Source organism: Mugil cephalus, chromosome 4, assembly GCF_022458985.1.
Source record: "Mugil cephalus isolate CIBA_MC_2020 chromosome 4, CIBA_Mcephalus_1.1, whole genome shotgun sequence".
NCBI lineage: Eukaryota > Metazoa > Chordata > Actinopteri > Mugiliformes > Mugilidae > Mugil > Mugil cephalus.
In genome coordinates, this window is record NC_061773.1 from 11,061,041 (window position 1) to 11,078,871 (window position 17,831).

General features: G+C 44.4%; 1 protein-coding gene across 3 annotated transcripts in view; it reads left to right on the forward strand.

Moving 5' to 3' along the window:
- The window catches only part of asic1b (acid-sensing (proton-gated) ion channel 1b), a 152,789-nt gene that overhangs the window by 129,762 nt on the left and 5,196 nt on the right, over nt 1-17,831 (forward strand). For all 3 annotated transcript variants that reach the window (XM_047582716.1, XM_047582714.1, XM_047582715.1), the window contains 5 exons: nt 4,797-4,947; nt 9,019-9,146; nt 13,754-13,904; nt 14,731-14,787; nt 15,279-15,432. In XM_047582716.1, the coding sequence (XP_047438672.1) occupies nt 4,797-4,947; nt 9,019-9,146; nt 13,754-13,904; nt 14,731-14,787; nt 15,279-15,432 (641 nt within the window). The remainder of the gene's footprint in view (nt 1-4,796; nt 4,948-9,018; nt 9,147-13,753; nt 13,905-14,730; nt 14,788-15,278; nt 15,433-17,831) is intronic.

Here is a 17,831-nt window from a genome sequence, read left to right on the forward strand (position 1 = left end):
CGGTGATAGAGTGCTGCTAGCGTTGGCCTCATTGGTAAACTGCAGCCCCATTGATTGCCCTCCTATCATCAGCATTGGGAACAATGTGCGAGGACCTCATTAACCCAAATTTGTTTTCAGTTAAGTAGATTCTTCTTCTGGTGTTTGAAGCACGATCTGATGTTGGGAAATCAGGCTGATGGTGTCCTGCTGTGGAGCAGGCATGACTAAGGGTTATTTGCTTGAAGCTGCTGGCCTAAGTGGCAGGCCTCATTCAAACCGTATGCCCAAATAATACATGCAACACAAAAAGAAAAAACTAATACATTTCCCCCTCTTCACATCTATAGCAGTGCTATTTTTAGGGGTGACCACAGTAAAAGGAACCCATTCCACAGTAAACACGGTGCCGTGGTCTGAGTTCTGAATACGTATGTGCCAGTGCGCAGATAATCGATGACGTCCTCTTTGGCCTCGGGGGCGGGCAAGACAGGCTGTCGGCCTGAGTCAGACCAATAGCGTCCGTCACACTTGTGAAGTGAGGTGTGGAGCAGGAAGGCGAGCTAGGACCCTCCCCATATTGCTGGGGCTCACTTAGACTCTATAAATATGCTCCGCTGGCCTCCTCCATTCATCCATCCACCCCTCCCACCCTCCATTCGGTGTCCTTCTTCATCTGCAATTTAAAACACAACACTTAATTCTCATGAGGAAGGTCTCTCCTGGCTCTCGGGTCACAGACATGGCTCTCCGCACCTAAATCCTTACTGGGAAGTCCACGCGAGGGTTGATTTTATTACGTTCCTGTCTGTGCCGAGAGCCGTGGCAGCGGCAGTGGCGCCAAAAACGCTTCAAGCTTTTCAATCAAAGCCGTCAGTTTGTCAGAGTGAGCGCATTCATTTGTCTAAACGGCATTAACAGCAGTAGCATCATTAGTCCAGGAGGCTATGCAGCAGGGACGGGAACAGGTGTGACTCTTCATAACAGGGAGAACGATTTGTGTACTTATCTCACAGCTCCCTGTAACACGCACCTGCTTGATGATAATTAGTGAGAGGTAATTTGGAGGTGACGGACAGAAACATTTGTAAAAAGAGACAAAACAAATATCATTTCAGGGTCCTGACCTTTCTTTTTTTTTTCATATTTCGCCCTGATACCATGGAATTACAAGTGTTGACCCTTTCCGTGATCCCGACCACTTCTAGGACTCTTCTCATCGACGTTGTGTCTTTGAAAGCTGAGCGCTGGAATTGAGATTATTCCCGACTTTGGTTTGGCCGAACAGTCTTATCTCACGGTTCGTTTTCACCTGCGCCTCCGAAACAAGCGCGGAAATCAACTGCATGAGCTGAGATTGTCTTTTTTTGAGATTTTTGCTCATTCTTTGTCGAAACAAGACTTAAAGTGTTGTATTGTGATACGTTGCAAGAGGTACTTTGTAACGCTTCGTCTTCCACGGACGAAACAAAACTCCCTTAATATCGTGCAGACCTCATCATCAGTTCGAGTTTGATCTGTTTGTGTTGGAACTTTCTGACGTGACTGAAAGATGTTTGCAACCTTGAGCAGCCAAAACACAATTAAAGCAAATTGAAACACTAGAAAAAAATAGCTGCCACACTTCATTTATTGATATCACCAAATCCTGTTCTTACCTGGGTGGCGCTCGCTTACCTTAGCTAGGTGTGTGTTCTTGTAGCCGTCATAACTCGTGGCGTATTCACTCTCAGCGACGATCCTGAAATCTGGAAGGAGGAAGGAGAAGTGGTTCCCTGGCAACTTTAGGGAACAGCTTGTGCATCCCTGTCACATTGTCATGTAAAGGATAGCCGAGGGCCATCTCCACAGCGTCAGGCTGTCTTCCCGTGAATTATTTATCGAAGAGAAAGACCGTGACATTTCGCACGCCCTGCGAGAACACGACGGGGCGATGTCTCTCCCGGCGTTCGTTCTCATAGGCGGGCTTGATCTGAATATTTATCTTCCGTTGTTTACAAGTTAGGTGGTTCTCATTTCACGGTGCAACGTATGGGGATCAGTGTTCGGCGGCGCGGGAAACGGAATACAATGCGCGACTTAGCTGTTCGGGAAAAGCCGCTTAGGCGTCATAAATCTCCCTTAATGCGAAATATGTTTGAGCAGTAAAGATTAATGGCGACTTGGTTGCGGGTCGCGCCGTGCAACGCTGGACTTTCCGCCTCATCTGGGGTTCTGTAAATCTTAAGGTGCTCGTTTCTGCGGCGACGAGTTGACGGGATGTGTTTTGACGAGCACCGGCCACGAGACGGACGGGTGAAAATGACACGCGGGTTGCCTGAAAGACAGACGCGAGGAACCGCGTTGAGACTGAGCACAGGCCTCCGAGCCACGAACACAATGAAGAGCCCGACTCCCCAAGGTCACCACCGGCACCCACGGCCGCAGCTCTTCTCTCAATGCAGCCGGCACAATCTCCTGGTTACCACAGCAACTCTGACTACGGGCCCTCCTGTAGTCGATCACCACATTACTAACACATACACGCAGATGGCAAGAAGGGGATGGCCGCACGCAAACACTGTACACGCGCTCGCATATAAGCGGAGTCATTCATATTCTTGAACAAATGGTGTGCGCGAGCTAGGGAGCGGGCACAATGAGAAATAAAGACGTGCACCGCGTCGCACAATCGCGGCACTCTTATCGGGGGTGTTTTCTTGATGTGCATCTGTCAAATGCTTTTCATTCCATTCAGCGTGAGCAGCTTTTGTTAAAACTTATCTTAGGAAAAATTCGGCCTTAGCGAGGTTTAATGCGGGAAAGCTTTCTTGAAATAAGCAGCGGCGGTTTGCTTGGATACGGCTTAAAATCCACTCTCAAGCTAAAAGCAGCCTTGTTTTATTTTCTGCAGCTTCTGTCGACTGTTATCGTCACATATTTTGAGGAGCAGATGGAGGTGGCGCTGTGTTATTGCAAGATTCCCCTGCCTTTCTATTCCGAAGAGTAATGATAACCAGTGATCTGATTATGGCGAGAGGCATCTCCAGGACTCAGATGGATTTCAGGGGGCATTTTATTGATGTTTGTGTCCTGCTCTGGAGTCTGCGCACATACGCAGGCGTCGCAGCCGCTGCTTTTCAGTCAGTTTTTGCCACTTATGCACTCGAAAGGTCACATCTCAAACTGTGTCCCATCAGAAGACTTTTTATTACATTTCGCCACTTTGCTTCTTAAAAGCTCCCATGTAACCGTGCCACGGGAGGTGATCCGTCGTGATATTCTTTCTTCATCCCTTCCCGTACACTCGGCCGAGCGGGGTTCGCTATACATACCGACTTTTCCTCAGTGAGGCACGAGCGCAGTTTTTTCTCGTTCCGCTCCGTGCATCTGGTGTTTGTGACATTTGAGAAATTTGTCAAGAAGCGCTAATGTCTGACTCATGAGTCGGCCGTGTAATAAACGCCCTCTTACGTGTTAGCGGGGCCCTCACGTCGCGTTCACAACAAAGAGAGCTGCAGCATTTTTAGCCAGTCTCAGCGAGAAACCGAGTCAAAAGCCTGTGGTGCTAACTGTGCCTCTGTGTTCCAGTGAATCCTTAGCTAGCTCCTTAGGATCTGCAGAAATAATGGAGGACAAAAGAAGAACGGGCTTGTTCCAGTTATTACTTTTCTGTTATTTGTCCTCTTCAAACCTCTCCACTGCTTCCTGTTTCTGCTTCCTCATATGAATGTCAAAATGTTGAAGGTTAATGATAAGTTAATTGTAAGCTAAAATGCTTTGATACGGGGCTCGCAATCATGCCGCTTGACAACAGAGTAGAGCACTGTTTCATTTTGGTTCCTATCCATGGCTTTCCATTTCCTAATGTTTATGATTTGATTATACATCCATTAGTTCACTGGCAATCATGTCTTTGCCAATAGGTCACAGCTCCTGGCTGAACACTACAGTGGCTCTCCAGTAGATGCACTTGTACAATATATATACATATATATAGTATATATGGCTGACCAACTAATAACACTAATCACAAGCTTTGTGGTTTGAGGATGGGCAATATTTAGTTTTAACTAAATCCACCTGTTCTTGCAGATATGTGGTTTAGAAAGATATCTGGAACATCTTGAGTTTATGAATCTTAATTTTTTTATTTTTTACAAGAAGCTTTTGAATCACTTTGAATTTTGAAGCGGAAAATAGTTTGCTCAAGGATTCGTTTGATTGCTGAATAATTTTCCCCAGCCTTCCCTGTGTTCGGCTTCTCAACGAGGCATTGAACTGTTGGACAGATCAAAGCAGCTACATACGTGTGTCAGCCTGCACAGTTTAATTCCATACGGCTGCTTCGGTTGTTTTTCAATGCCACGTACGGCGCTCTCTGATTTCACTTTGTAAAATAAGACAGAATCTTTAAGGTTCGCCATTAAGTTGCAATAAAAAGTCGTTTGTAAAGCTGGGGATGCTCCTTTCTAATGCCTCAGCTAATCTTTCTCCTACTTTGGTGCCAACCTGCTTCGATGTCTCGTGTGAAACTTTTCACGCAGAACACGTCCTCTTCTGAAACAAAACTTTCCTGACTAACTGAAATATTTACTCAAACACTGCTATATCGTGCAGCACAGAGACGACCGAGGGCAGAGTTAGTCAGCAGCATCTTAACACTGACACCTCTGAGATTTGACAGCCTAACAAGAAGAAGTTGAAGAAGGTGCTTTTAAGCTGCTTTTAAAACTATCCCCTCATTTGCTGTTACTTTTACCTTGACACAGGCGGCAGTGCACTCCGTTGTGGCTTGTTATCCCCTGAATCCTCCTCTCGCTCTCTATTTATTTCAGATATTCACTCGCTATGGAAAATGCTACACGTTTAATTCCGGGAAAGATGGAATACCCCTGCTGGTGACGATGAAAGGCGGGACGGGCAACGGCCTGGAGCTGATGTTGGACATCCAGCAGGATGAATACTTGCCTGTATGGGGAGAGACCGGTAAGCTCACCTGGAGAAACACATCCCATCCCCAAATTTGAAGAGTTACATTTTACTCAATTAACCACCAAAGAAACCAATTATTTTCGGAGTTGATGCTGAGAAATGTCAGCGGGGGGAAAACTGTCTCAGGGACTCAGGGATTCCACTCTAATCCCAGAGTCTCGGTGTGAGCCCTTTTTGATGTAATTGTAAAACCTTAAATCCATTTAATATAGTGAACTCCTGCATAGTTTACATCAAAGAGGAAACTAATTTTTAAGTTTCTTATGTAGAAAATGTAGCCACTGAAAAAGTCAACTTGTGACCCAGAAACGTCGCCACACTTTGATTAATCATGATCGATTAACTCGTATCAATTAAAGAGCCCCCACTCCGTCCTAGACCTGTTATCGACTGGACTGCATAAAGACAGATGGATATCGATCATGAAAATTTGATTTCGCTGTCGTTTAATTGTATCACTTGTCAGTCGGCTTTAAGGCCGCATGAATCAAACGGGAGTGGAACCATTTGCCAGAAATAAAATCAATGGCGACCACCGGCTCCGTCTTTCAGGGCCGACCCCTCGCCGGAGTACATTCTCCTCCCGGTGGTGCTTCAGGGGCTCCCTCCAAGTTTGATGTTAATGCAGCCGCATATGCTGCTCTGTGTTCGCATCAATATTTTATAGGCACTGGGAAATGAATGTGAAGAGACGGATCAGTATGGTCGCAGAAACACCAGGCATACAGTACAAGCATTATCAAACATGAACCGCGGAGCAGAATGTCATGATCTCATGACATGTAAATCCATTTAGTATAAGCGGCGTGTACGACGTACCTAAAGGATTCAACTGTATCAATATTAGATGTGGTTCAGTAGATAGAAAGTTGTCATGTGTTAGCTCTGAAAGTTAGCCTACATAGATAGCTCATCTGTAGACCAAGCTGGCCATGGTGAACCAATCAGCCACACCAAGCCTGTAGATGTTTTGACGTTTACCCCGAGGATTAAAAGCAGACTGCACTCATAGTGACTGCTCTATGTAGTGGTTTTTCCACACTCACAGTAACCAAAAGAAGTGAGCTCAGAGAAAAAGGTTAAGTGCATCCACCACAGTTGGGTATACTGTCAAAACTGGAGGACAAAGAGGATGCACAGCCAGCTCGGGCAGCACAAGTGTGAGTGGGATCAAGAAAAAAAAAATAATCATATAGAGCAGCGATGTTCGCTTCAGAGATCGCCACGAATGACCAGATACTGCTCACAGCCCATTAGGATCTGTGAGTGTGGGTGCAGAGTGATCTGGCAGAGACCATGCATGAGCTCAAAGAATAAGACAGCTGGGATTAAATTTCCTTAAGAACATCCACACACACAGATAGCAGCCCTTTGAAAATGTGTTATTTTCAGTCAGTCCAAATTCAAGTTGCATGGATTTGAGGGTAGAAAGTTTGCGAGGAGAAAGCCAGAGGAAGATTTCCAACCAAACAGCACCAGAGGTGCAGGAAAACACGGAGGTGTTTTTCTTACTCTGAAGAGTTCAGAGGAACTTGAAATCTGCCAAAAAAAAAAAAAAAAAAAAATGATTTAAGTGACAGAAGTGGATGTTTCAGCTGGATCAGCCTGAAAGAATATTTTGCTCAGGAGAAAATCAAAGTCTTAAAATCGCCCTCCAGAGCTCTGACCTAAATCCTGCAGAGACTGTACGGTTTGCCATGGAGATAACAATGTCAGGCCTGGAAGCTTTCCTGTTTTCCTGTTTTAAAAACATTGTTCCTGTTTAGTGTCGAAATAGTTTTTTCAACTGTATATTCTTTTTACGTCATTTGAAACATCTGCCATGAACATTCATTTTGTAGACGGGCAGAACACAGCGATTATGGTTGATTTTCATCCATACAGTCCATTCATTCAGGAGGCTTAAGCATAACCCACAATACACTTAGATAAAGGTGAATGACTTCCAGGACAACGTCTATTATAAGTGTCTGTCTTACATACTGTATATAGACTATTAAAATGAACACCTACAGGTAATTTAGGGTCTTTGGACTGTAGGACAGGGATCTTCAACGTTTTTCAGGCCAAGGAGCCTAAACTGATGCAGACATTAAGTAGAGACCCCCTACGTACCTACTATATGTGTTCTGCATTAACCTCAGCTTAGTGCTATTTATAAATATTAGGGATGCACTGATCCAATATTTGTATCGGTATCGATATCGAAGAAAATTCTAGATCGGGTATCGGTGACAATGTGCCGATCCATATCGGTAATGGATGTTTAATTCCTATTTGCACTAAACTATATTAAGAGCTGATCGCTATTTATTTTGAAACTCCACCAAACAAGTTAGTGAAGCTATTGTTTTTTTCTCAATTTCAGCTCCTTTATTTGTTATTTAATATTTATTTTGTTTTATTTTGGATTTTGAATCCCTAATTGCACTGACTGAACCAGTTAAACTTGTTATATTTATATGGTTAAGATTGTTTTACTGGTGCACAATTATTAAATAAATAAGTAATTCAGTACATTTATATCTGCTTATTTTATTTATTTATTTTAAATAGGAAACAAATGTTTAAGTCAAGTCTGATATTGCCTTGTACAAAAGAATGATCCCAGTCTTTTCCACACAATGAAACTTAAAGTTTGTTACCATAATTCCACGTTGTTTTTCTGTATCGGATCGGTATCGGCCGATACTAAACCCCAGATATCGGTATCGGTGGTGAAAAAGGCGTATCGGTGCATCCCTAATAAATATATATTATTATTAGCGTGCATTCAAAATTAAGGTGTTCACATAATACACAGGTTCAAATTATTCTGCCACAGTAGGATGGAAAGTGTAAAACAAAACATACCTAATCGGTGTATAATTGACAAAGAAAATAAAACAAAGCGATCCATTTTGTAACCGGGGCAACGGGGCACAGCAGAATGAAAAGTAAATGTAAAAAAATATGCGTGCTACTGGCTCTGAAAATTAGTTTTCACACTCCTAACTGACAAGGTTATAATTGTATTGTTAACCATTCTGGCTGATATTGACTTCTCCGCTGAGAAGTTTGTTATTGTTGCATTGCTGAAATCGTTTCACCAGAGAGCACCGACTGCAAAATAACTTTAAGGAAGCTGAAATATGCTTGTGCACTCTCAAGGAAGTTCGATTTTTTCATTTCATTTCAGCGCAAATTCCAAATCTTTAAGAACGACAGATGGCCATGACTTAAAGATGACGGGCGAGCAGAAGCCTGGTCACCACTTACTTTCCATATATATGTGCTGCTCCGGGCCTCCAGTATTCGTCTTGGCAGCGGCAGAAACGTGTAACAGTGAAATTCCGCTGCTCTTTGTCGAAGCTCTCTGAATCCCAGCTGCATCTCCAAGCCCTTTAATTGAAAACGCGGAGAATGCCTTGCACTTGGAGGATGATACTATGTGACAACCGGAGAGAAGAGGCAGCGAGAAGCGGGCGTCCTGTTTTATCCCAGAGCCAGCGCTCGGAGACGCTAAATCTCTTGAATCCGACCTGCCATCGCCGCGATAAGCACTTCCAGCTCTCTGCCAATGTGATAGAAATGCGTTTGCACAAGTATAGGTTTGAGTCACCGTGTCATCATTGTGATTCTCCCCTGATCTCAGTATCAAAGAGGCTCATCTGCTTCATTTAAAATCTATACGGCAGAGTGCTGCAGCGAAGGAAGCTGTCAGCTGTATTGATTTTCCTTTTATCCTCGTCATCATTTATTTATTAATTTATCCATTCACTCCTGTTTCCCCTTGTAGTAAATAACGGCTCTGCTTGGGAAGTCCATCTCCTTCCTCCTCTCGCTCCTGCTTCCAGCTCGTATTAACTCTCAAAAGACCACAGGGTGTTTGTTATCCACGAGAGACCAACCACAACCTTTACAGTTTCTCACATGTTCGCTTCATCATTCCTTAAGTTTCAGCTTTTTCCACTCGCTGGCTGACACATATCGCACCACTGCAAAGCTCCGTCTGTCATGAGGGCCGATGCGTGCATACGAATCATCGTCACTCCTGTAAATGTCCTAACCTCATCCTGTCCACAGACGAGACGTCGTTCGAAGCAGGGATCAAAGTTCAGATCCACTCTCAGGACGAGCCACCGTTTATTGACCAGCTGGGCTTCGGAGTGGCGCCGGGGTTTCAGACCTTCGTCTCCTGTCAGGAACAGCGGGTAGGTCTTTGGAGAGTTCAGAAATGCTGAAAGTATGTTAACGTATTCAAGTGTATCTCTTTCAACACGAGTCCAGTCTGGGCAGTGTTAGCCTTTAGCCTAACATTGAAGATTTGCTTTACAAATGATCTGTTGTGCTGTCAAAACAGTCACTTATAATAGTAGTCACTAAAAGTAGTTTAATAGCAGAGATGCAGCACCAGAGAACCAGAGTCACTGTGTTTTTTTATTGCACACATTTCCAGCCTTATTAACGACAATGCATCTTGACATCTGACAGTCTAAGATTGAAGTGCGTTCTGCTACGAGCGGCTCCTTTAGCCTTGAGTAGAGATAAGTAGCAGACTACTGTCTGCAAAAGTCACTTCTCTGTGACTCCACAAACATTGTCTAGACACAGGGATGGACAAAACCCTCCGTGACGTTACCATGACACCCGGACAATTAGCAGTTGCAGCACCATGTGATGCCAGCCACCTGTCACTCAAAGCAGCCGTGTCTTAATTTATGCGTAACTTGAGCCTCAATTTAAATGAGTGAGAAAAATTTGTCATAAGTACTGAAATTGCTGCTGGATGAGCTGTTGCCGGTGGTGCTTCGAAGAATCGTTTGCTCATTCATCCATCCCTGAGGTTGCACCTTTAACACAGTGCCAGATCTTTTTTTTTTTATATTTTCAAACTTTATTCTTAACCTATGCTTCCTCGAGTTCTAACCGGAGGCAATTCATCATTCTTTGTTCAGCACCAAAAACTTTGTTAAGCTCTCTTTACAGTAATACTCCAGAAAACTTAACCCCTGGAGTTCCCCTGTGAGTATTTATGAAATCACGTATCATCGCGTATCATCGCGTATACACTGTAGGGCTGTTTTCTGGCTTGCAACATCAGACGTCGTGAATAGCCCAAGTGAACCTGCCAGGGTTGATCAAGCCCTGGCCCGTGTCCCAGGAGCGCTCACATTCTTCTGCTCACTCCCCTTGATCCACAACCATCTGGAGAACCGTTGGTTTTTCCTCTCCTGGTCCTGGTGGCTCTGCCCCCGTCTGCCCCGTTTCTCCCCCAGCAGGCCGAGAGCGTCGCTGAACCTTCCCCAGCCACTCAGCGTGTCAGTCATTTGAAATTTAAGCCGCTCGCTTTGATGCATTTAAAGCTTGAATAATGGATACTTTATAGGAATATTAAATGTAATTTGGAAAGAGCTGGAATCTCAGACAACTCTCCACCGATCGCTCTGCAAACATGGGTTCGTTTTCTGGTCTCAAAGTGACATGAGCACACGAAGAAGGACTAACGGGGCTTTAAAGCAAACACGCTGTATAAGAGTGAATCCACGGGCTGCACGCCGTCTTGTGCTACAAACTGAGATCCAAAACACGGGACTCCTCCCTCTGTGCTTCGAGTCACCTGGGGGAGAATCATATTTGTCATTGCTCAAGGCTTTTGTTAGACCTCGCGGATTTGAAATGAGGCGTCCCACAAGGTCTCTCGCTCTGCGGCATCAGCACTGCGCTGTGTTGAAGGACAAATGCTATTCTTCTTTCGCAGACAGGTTGTTAAAAACACATTTCTGCTTTCTGTGTTGCACACAGAGCGCAAAATGTCTGCCACAGACCTATCTCTGAGGGGCAGCTGCTTGTTTATTCTCCATTAATATCAGTGAAAAGGCTGTTTCGTCGCCTGAGAAGTATTTTTTACCGCTAAGCTACAGATGCCACGGAGCAGCTGAAGACACTGCTCATGCTGCACTATATACTACACGAGGGCTCCTCAGAGACCTCGAGCCCTTGTACGGTCTTAATGGTCGGCCACACTGGGGGCCTGAACATAAACAAGGAGCATAAACTTTTCCCAGTCAGCTTGTCAGAGTCGATCTTGTGGAATGAGGTGCGCGCGGGCCGTTCCTCTGAACTGTGAATAATCCTGCGGGCGAGATGTCGAGCCGCGCGGCCAGACAAATCATATACTCAGCCCTAATATGCAACAGAACCATGCATAATGAATGGAGGGAAAAGGGGCGGATTTGGGAGCGATCTCAGTCCGTCCACGTCCACCCTTCCTGTGAGTGCGTCCCAGTGTCGGCAGGCTGCAGCAGGATTTTGCATGCTGCAAATGTCGCGCCTGCAGGAGAGTGTCCTCCTTTGTTTTTCTCTGTTTCTCACCAGCTCCGTTGCTTTTTTTTCCTCTCCAGCTGTGATTACAATTCCCATAATACAATGCTCCCTCTTCAGCGTGACTCTCTACTTTCTGTCCTCTCCCTCTCTTTCTTCCCCCCCCCTTCCCCTTTTCTCTCTGTGTATTTATTCCATTGTCTGGCAGGCTCACTCTTCATTAATCTAATGCAGTTTGCTCGCATTCGTTCAACTCCCTGCTTCAGCAGTCCGGTAGCGCAGAGCTGTCGGGGAGTTTTCAGTCAGCCAAACTGTCAGTCACCACGGTCCCATGAAAGAAAAATCTGCAATATCCCTCTGCTTAACATAGAAAGTGAAAAGTTCAAAATCGTCCACCGGCATTTCTCCACGCTCCATTTTGTTCTACCCTTTGCTCTCTACCTCACTGTGCCACTCAGTTAATGAATGAGTAATGGAGGTCACGATCCTGACACGATTTGTTTTCTTTGTCGCGGTCGTTAAATGGCTAACAGCACTTTAAAGCATCTTCAGCTCCTTTAAGCCACGCGTCCACAGAATGAAGCTTTCGCTTAAGTTCAGCCGGTGAGGAGTAATGCCGCGGCACGAAAGCTGCTCTTAAGTGTCGTAGCGCGTTCGGCAGATCTAACCCATGTCATGAGCTGCATAAATGCACGCGCGGAGCTGTCACTGATCATCACGTTTCTCCCAGCTCTGACGGCTTTTTATGTTCTGTTTGACTTTGGAAGACGTCCTTGATGGGTAGGTAAGAAGAGGAACCATTATACTCCGCTGATTAATTCTGGTTTTCGTGTGTGCGCTGTCCTGTACGTGAGTTCTGTATGCGCATGTTAACAATGGGTCTTGGGTTATTAGGATCCAAATCCAGCACTCCCGCGCGAATTCTAAAATGCAGGGCCCCTAAATCACAACAGTGGCCTTTAATTTAGTGCTGTGTGAGCACTCAGTGATGCACTGTTTGAACTGATGAGACTGAAACACGCAGGGGCTTCTTTCCCTCCTTCTTCTCGCTCCCTATTTCATTTACTGCATCAGATTCTTGCCTGTCTGTTCTTTGAGGCGGGTTAAATGTAAGCAAGCACTGCTCATGTGCTATAATGTGATATAACATGGAAATCAGTTTACTTGGACTCCATGAATGAATTGACTCAAAACACAAGGAGTAGGTTTATATTTACTTTTTTTTTTTTAAAACTTTATTTTGACTTTCTGTTCACTTCTGATTTGATCTTTTCTCATATTTCATTATATTTGTTAACCTTAAGAATGTGCTAGTGAACTGTTTCACAATTTATTGCAAATTACGTATTTGTATATTTGGCTCATTATAGATGTATCCGTAAGTGTCGCGTGTAGTTGCAATATTAACAGTTAGTGTTATGCTAAAACATTTGAAATCTAGGCAAAAGTGTGTGGAGCGTGGAGACGTTTTATTTGTTTAGTCAGTTGAGTAATGGGTTGTCAGGAAATAAATCAATTCTGATATTCTGTTCACGTCTTTAAACAGTTCACCTGTGCCGGCTTCTCAAATGTGCCTTGTTGGGGAAAAACAAGCAATACAAATGTGTCCCAGTGGGCTTCAGGAAATTATAATGGGCATTTTCCACTATTTTCTCAAATCAGTTTGGTAAATAACTGTTAGCGGAGGCTCCAGTAAAATGTCAGTTTCCAGTGTCCAGTGTGTGAGACAGCAAACCCCTACAGAGAGGATGGCGTGCTATAAAGAAAAATAAATAAAATACACATGTGGAAATATAAAAATGCACATAATAACTGATAATTTGCCTGAACAAGTAAACGTATTAATAAAAGTATTTAAATTTATATTTATATTATTTTATGTGACTGCGTGTAATATATTCAGAATATACACTGCATTGCATATCATACAGACCTGATGTGGAGGTGTGTTGAGCAATTTCTTTTCAGTCTTTATTCATGTAGATACAATTATATACTGTACGTCACAGAAAACAAAACAAAGCACAGACAGTTTCTAGTACTCTAGTACTTATAGTACAGAGTGTGTACAGAGTGTGTTAGACTTACAACTATTTGAGAGATCTTTGGATCAAGCGCGAGGAACATGGCATTCTGTCCTGCAGCAGAAAAAGTAAAGCAGCAGAAACTCTTACAACATCACATCTCTGCCGCGCAGCCGATACTATTCAGATCCAGCGTGAAGAGTAGGAAGTGCAATGAAAGCACGGAGCGAGACCAGGAATAGAAGCGTAGGAGAGCAGCTCTCACAATAGCCGCCACCACCACCACTGTACTCGCGCATTCACAAGATTCATCATCTGCGCCAAATACAGTAAACGCGTAACGGCCTCTCATACACCCAGAGTAACAGGTTTGGCATCACGCTGGCAGAAAACGCAAGGTCAAGTGGACGCATTAGCGGGGCTCGGTGCAGACTGCATGCTTTACGACTAAAGTGGCTGCGTCTCCATTTCAGCTGACGTACCTGCCTCCGCCGTGGGGGGACTGCAAAGCCACGCCGATGGACTCGGACTTCTTCAGCTCCTACAGCCTGACGGCCTGCAGGATCGACTGCGAGACGCGGTACCTGGTGGAGAACTGCAACTGCAGGATGGTCCACATGCCTGGTAGGGGCCGCCCGCGGGGATCCCGCTTATCTGTGTTTGTTTGCAGACGTGCCAAAGTGTGCTCGCGTCGGCTGTCGAAATCTCATTGGAAGCGCTTTAATTTGAAGTCGAGGTGACAAAAACTATTCTCGAGGAACAAACAGCATTTTGCCAGAAACCGCAGCAAATCAGATACTTTCACACTCCAGTGAGTCGGAAAACTCGACTGTTTTCACTCGCTGTTTGTGCAGTGATTACAGCTGGCGTTTGCTGTCTACCTCCTACATTTAATCACTCTGCGGCATCTCGGACGGCGAATTGAAAAAGGTGTTTGGCGCGGAGGAAACATTTTGATTTGGCCCCCGCGTTAACTCTCACCTGTCCGATAATTGCTCACGTGTCCGTCTTGCGTGAAGACGACCCGACGGTCTGCCTTTGTGATAATCGGGATTAGTTGCAATCTCACGGGGATTGTGCGGTCGGTAATTGTGTGTCTACAGAGAAGTCCCCGCTTTAAATCCTCTCCTCTCTGCTCCCCCGTCTACATCATTAGTCTTATTTTTAAATTGCGGGAAATAATTGAAGCGGGGAAATAAATCGGCATGTCGTGCTGGAAGGGGACCAGAGGAGGAAAGACGGAGCGGTGACGGAGACTGGAAGCGTTGATGAGATGCACGAGAAGGGCGGAAGTTAATGAAATCAATTATGAGACGGCATCAAATTTATGTCAAATAGCCACACGTGATGAGGACTGTATTGACAGCGTGTAGCAAGATTAATTAGAAGCCTCTTGTAGCCCTGTTGTCATTCAGGCTGAGAACATTGTGTTTCTTCCCCCTGTCCCTAGGAGATGCCCCATACTGCACCCCGGAGCAGTACAAGGAGTGTGCAGATCCTGCCTTGGGTAAGGAGATAAATCAGCATGTTGCTTGCATCTTTGCGCGTGTGTGTGTGTGTGTGCACTGCTGATCCCGGCTGATAACAGATAATCGCGTTCCTTCAGCATGATGGCCGACAGTCTCCAATAGCAAACCTCAGGCTGGGGCCCCTTTCAGCTCCCATCCCTCCATCACCTGATGCTCTTAGGCCTTTCATGTCCTTTGCTTGTTTTCTCACCAGCGTGCAATCTCTCGCTCTTTCGTGACACCGCCTCACGCGTCGGCCCGCGGCTGCCGCTGCATCCGTGACTCTCGCCGTGTGTCTTCCATCTTTGCGTTCCCCGCAAGGGTCTCCGGGGTCGCTCCTCACGACGCCTCTTCCCCGTGTTTTCTTTCACGCTTTTCGCTCAGCTGGCATTTTGTTCGTCGTTCCCCGGGTCACGAGAAAATCCGTGCGTCCTGTGTCTGCTCTCTTTCAGCGTCTCTGTCTGCCTCCCTCTTTCTTTCCCCCTTTCAGACTTCCTGGTCGAGAGAGACAACGACTACTGTGTGTGCGAGACGCCCTGCAACTTGACGCGCTACGGCAAAGAGCTGTCCTTTGTCAAGATTCCCAGCAAGGCGTCAGCCAAATACCTCGCCAAGAAGTTCAACAAGACGGAGCAGTACATAGCGTAAGTCGTATTCATTATGGATGTTTTGTTTCTCCGAGGACGGGTTTTAATTTTTCAGAGCTGCTCTACTTTTTATTTTATTATTTATTCCTTTTTTTTTTTTTTTTTTTTGCTCATTATCACATTGATGTTTTTCATTGCAGCCAATCTGTTACTGCTGTGAAGCTCCTCGCACAGAGACGCTGTAAATTAAACTTGTCGGTGTCATTCATCTGTCATTTAAGTGCAGATAATTACAAGGATTAAGTGTTACATTTTCTTTTTTGCAAGACATTCGCCATTAGTTCCCCTCAGTGCGACTCATACTGTGGCAAACATTTGCAGCAACTTTGTCGGATCAGACACAAGCCAGAACACAGCAGTCTAATAAAGATGTTCCATATACTTCATACGACCACCTTTTGACCACTTCATCTGATTTACACCAATGAGCCTTGAGAATCCCGTCCAAAAATGTTCCCTTCATCAGACATGAGTAATATTTATGAGGAAACTGGGCTCACCTTCAGTCTTCCGTACTTCATAATATATTTATAAAGTACATATAAATATAAATGATACATTAGGATCACTGAAAGAAGGTGGAACATTTTTTAGAGCATATTGAAAAGACTGTAAGAGCCAAAACAAGTTTCTCCAGGCATGAAACAAAATGTATAATATATGTATATAATATATTATGATATAATATTGGTCCATAATATATTATGGACCAACTCTGCTACTATTAACGTTTCACTGCTGTGTCAAACATACAGCAGCTGGTATGGTATTTACGTGGACAATATTTCCTCTGCTCCTCTGATTCCATCTGTTCATGCAATTATCACATGAGATATTTGTGTTTATGTGCCCCAAAAAACCTCCGAATTTCACTTTTTTACATGACTCAAACGTGGAGCTAAATGTACTGGGAATATGACAGAAAGTTTTTTTTTCTCTCTCCAACTTAATTAACAAGACTGAATAGAAGAAGATGGCCGAGATTAACACAAATTTTCAGCGGCACTGCTCACAATTACAGCTTTGTTAATATTTTTAAACACTCGCTTCAACGGCTCTTTGTTTTGTTTTGTCTCCTTGTTTCTGGAAATGTCTCATATTATCTGATGTTTACCCCGAAATGTGCCCAGATAATGTATTTACTCCAACCAGAGAGACGATACGATCGAGTGTTTACATGGTTATTAAGTGCTAATGTTTTCACACTCGTTTCAGTCTGAATTAAAATGAGTCCTTGTTCCGACCAGTCTGTTCTGATTGAGTTTTTTGTGAACGGGCTAATTGTCGCTGTGGATCTTGATACAACGTCCCGTCGTCTGTGCAGACTCCCTTTCCTCTATAGCGATACTGACGTCTTTTGGGTTGATCTAGTTTGTTTAAAGACTCATCAGCAGCCTATTCACTTTCACTTTTGTTGGAGTGAATAGAATAAGGAGCTCAAGTCAGAGCTTAGGTGAATTAATCGGCCGAGTATTGAGTGTTTCTTGGCCGAATATTCTGAAAAGATCAGAAGCAGTTCAAGAAAATGAGGAGAGGGTAAAATAATAGTTTAATCTTTTATCTGTCATTTCCAGCAGAGCCGCTGAGGACGAGATAATTACACCATATGTAGCCGGAGCTTTACTTTTTTTAATTCCCCGTGGACGTATGTGAATCCATCCAGTTCATTTTCTGACTGACCATATTTCAGCCTGATGAAGATTAGCAGACGTGTCTCTGGTTTCTAGGCTGCACGGTGTGTAGTGGTATGAAACTGAAGTCCGTGACAGCCGACTGTCTGTCTCTCTCCACAAACGGAGAAAGAGACAAAGTTAGACAGGTGCCTTAATCGGCTGTTTGACAGCAGCTCTGATCCAATGTATGTCAGGTTGCTCACTCAGCAGTGGGAACATCTGACAGAGTGACACCTCACACAGGAGGCATAGCGATCTGGTGAAACACGAAGGAGTGTCGGATAAAGCTCATCCAGGACTCTGACTCCAAACAACGGTCACTTAATATCTGAGAAGTCTCTAATTAAATACAGTTTCATAATATTTTAGCTTCAATTAGCTTGTGTGCAGGCAGAGAAACCAAAACAGTGGATGAATGGCCGAACAAATGTTTATGAATTAATGAACAAGTAATAGCTAATAAGTAACAATGACACATGAATTAAAAGTCATTTATAAACTGTTGCGCTAAATTGACACAGAGGCTCCTGTATTAACACAGAACTTGTTGCGTAGCTGATGTGCACCTGCCCAGAAATGTAACTACACACTGCGGCGACGCAGAGCACAAGAGCTGTGATTGGTCCGCTTGGTTGCTGCATGTTTCTGCTTTAGTGTTTCCTGCCGTTTTTCGAATTGGTTGTTTTATCAATTAAACAGACATTTGTACACCTGGTAACTCTG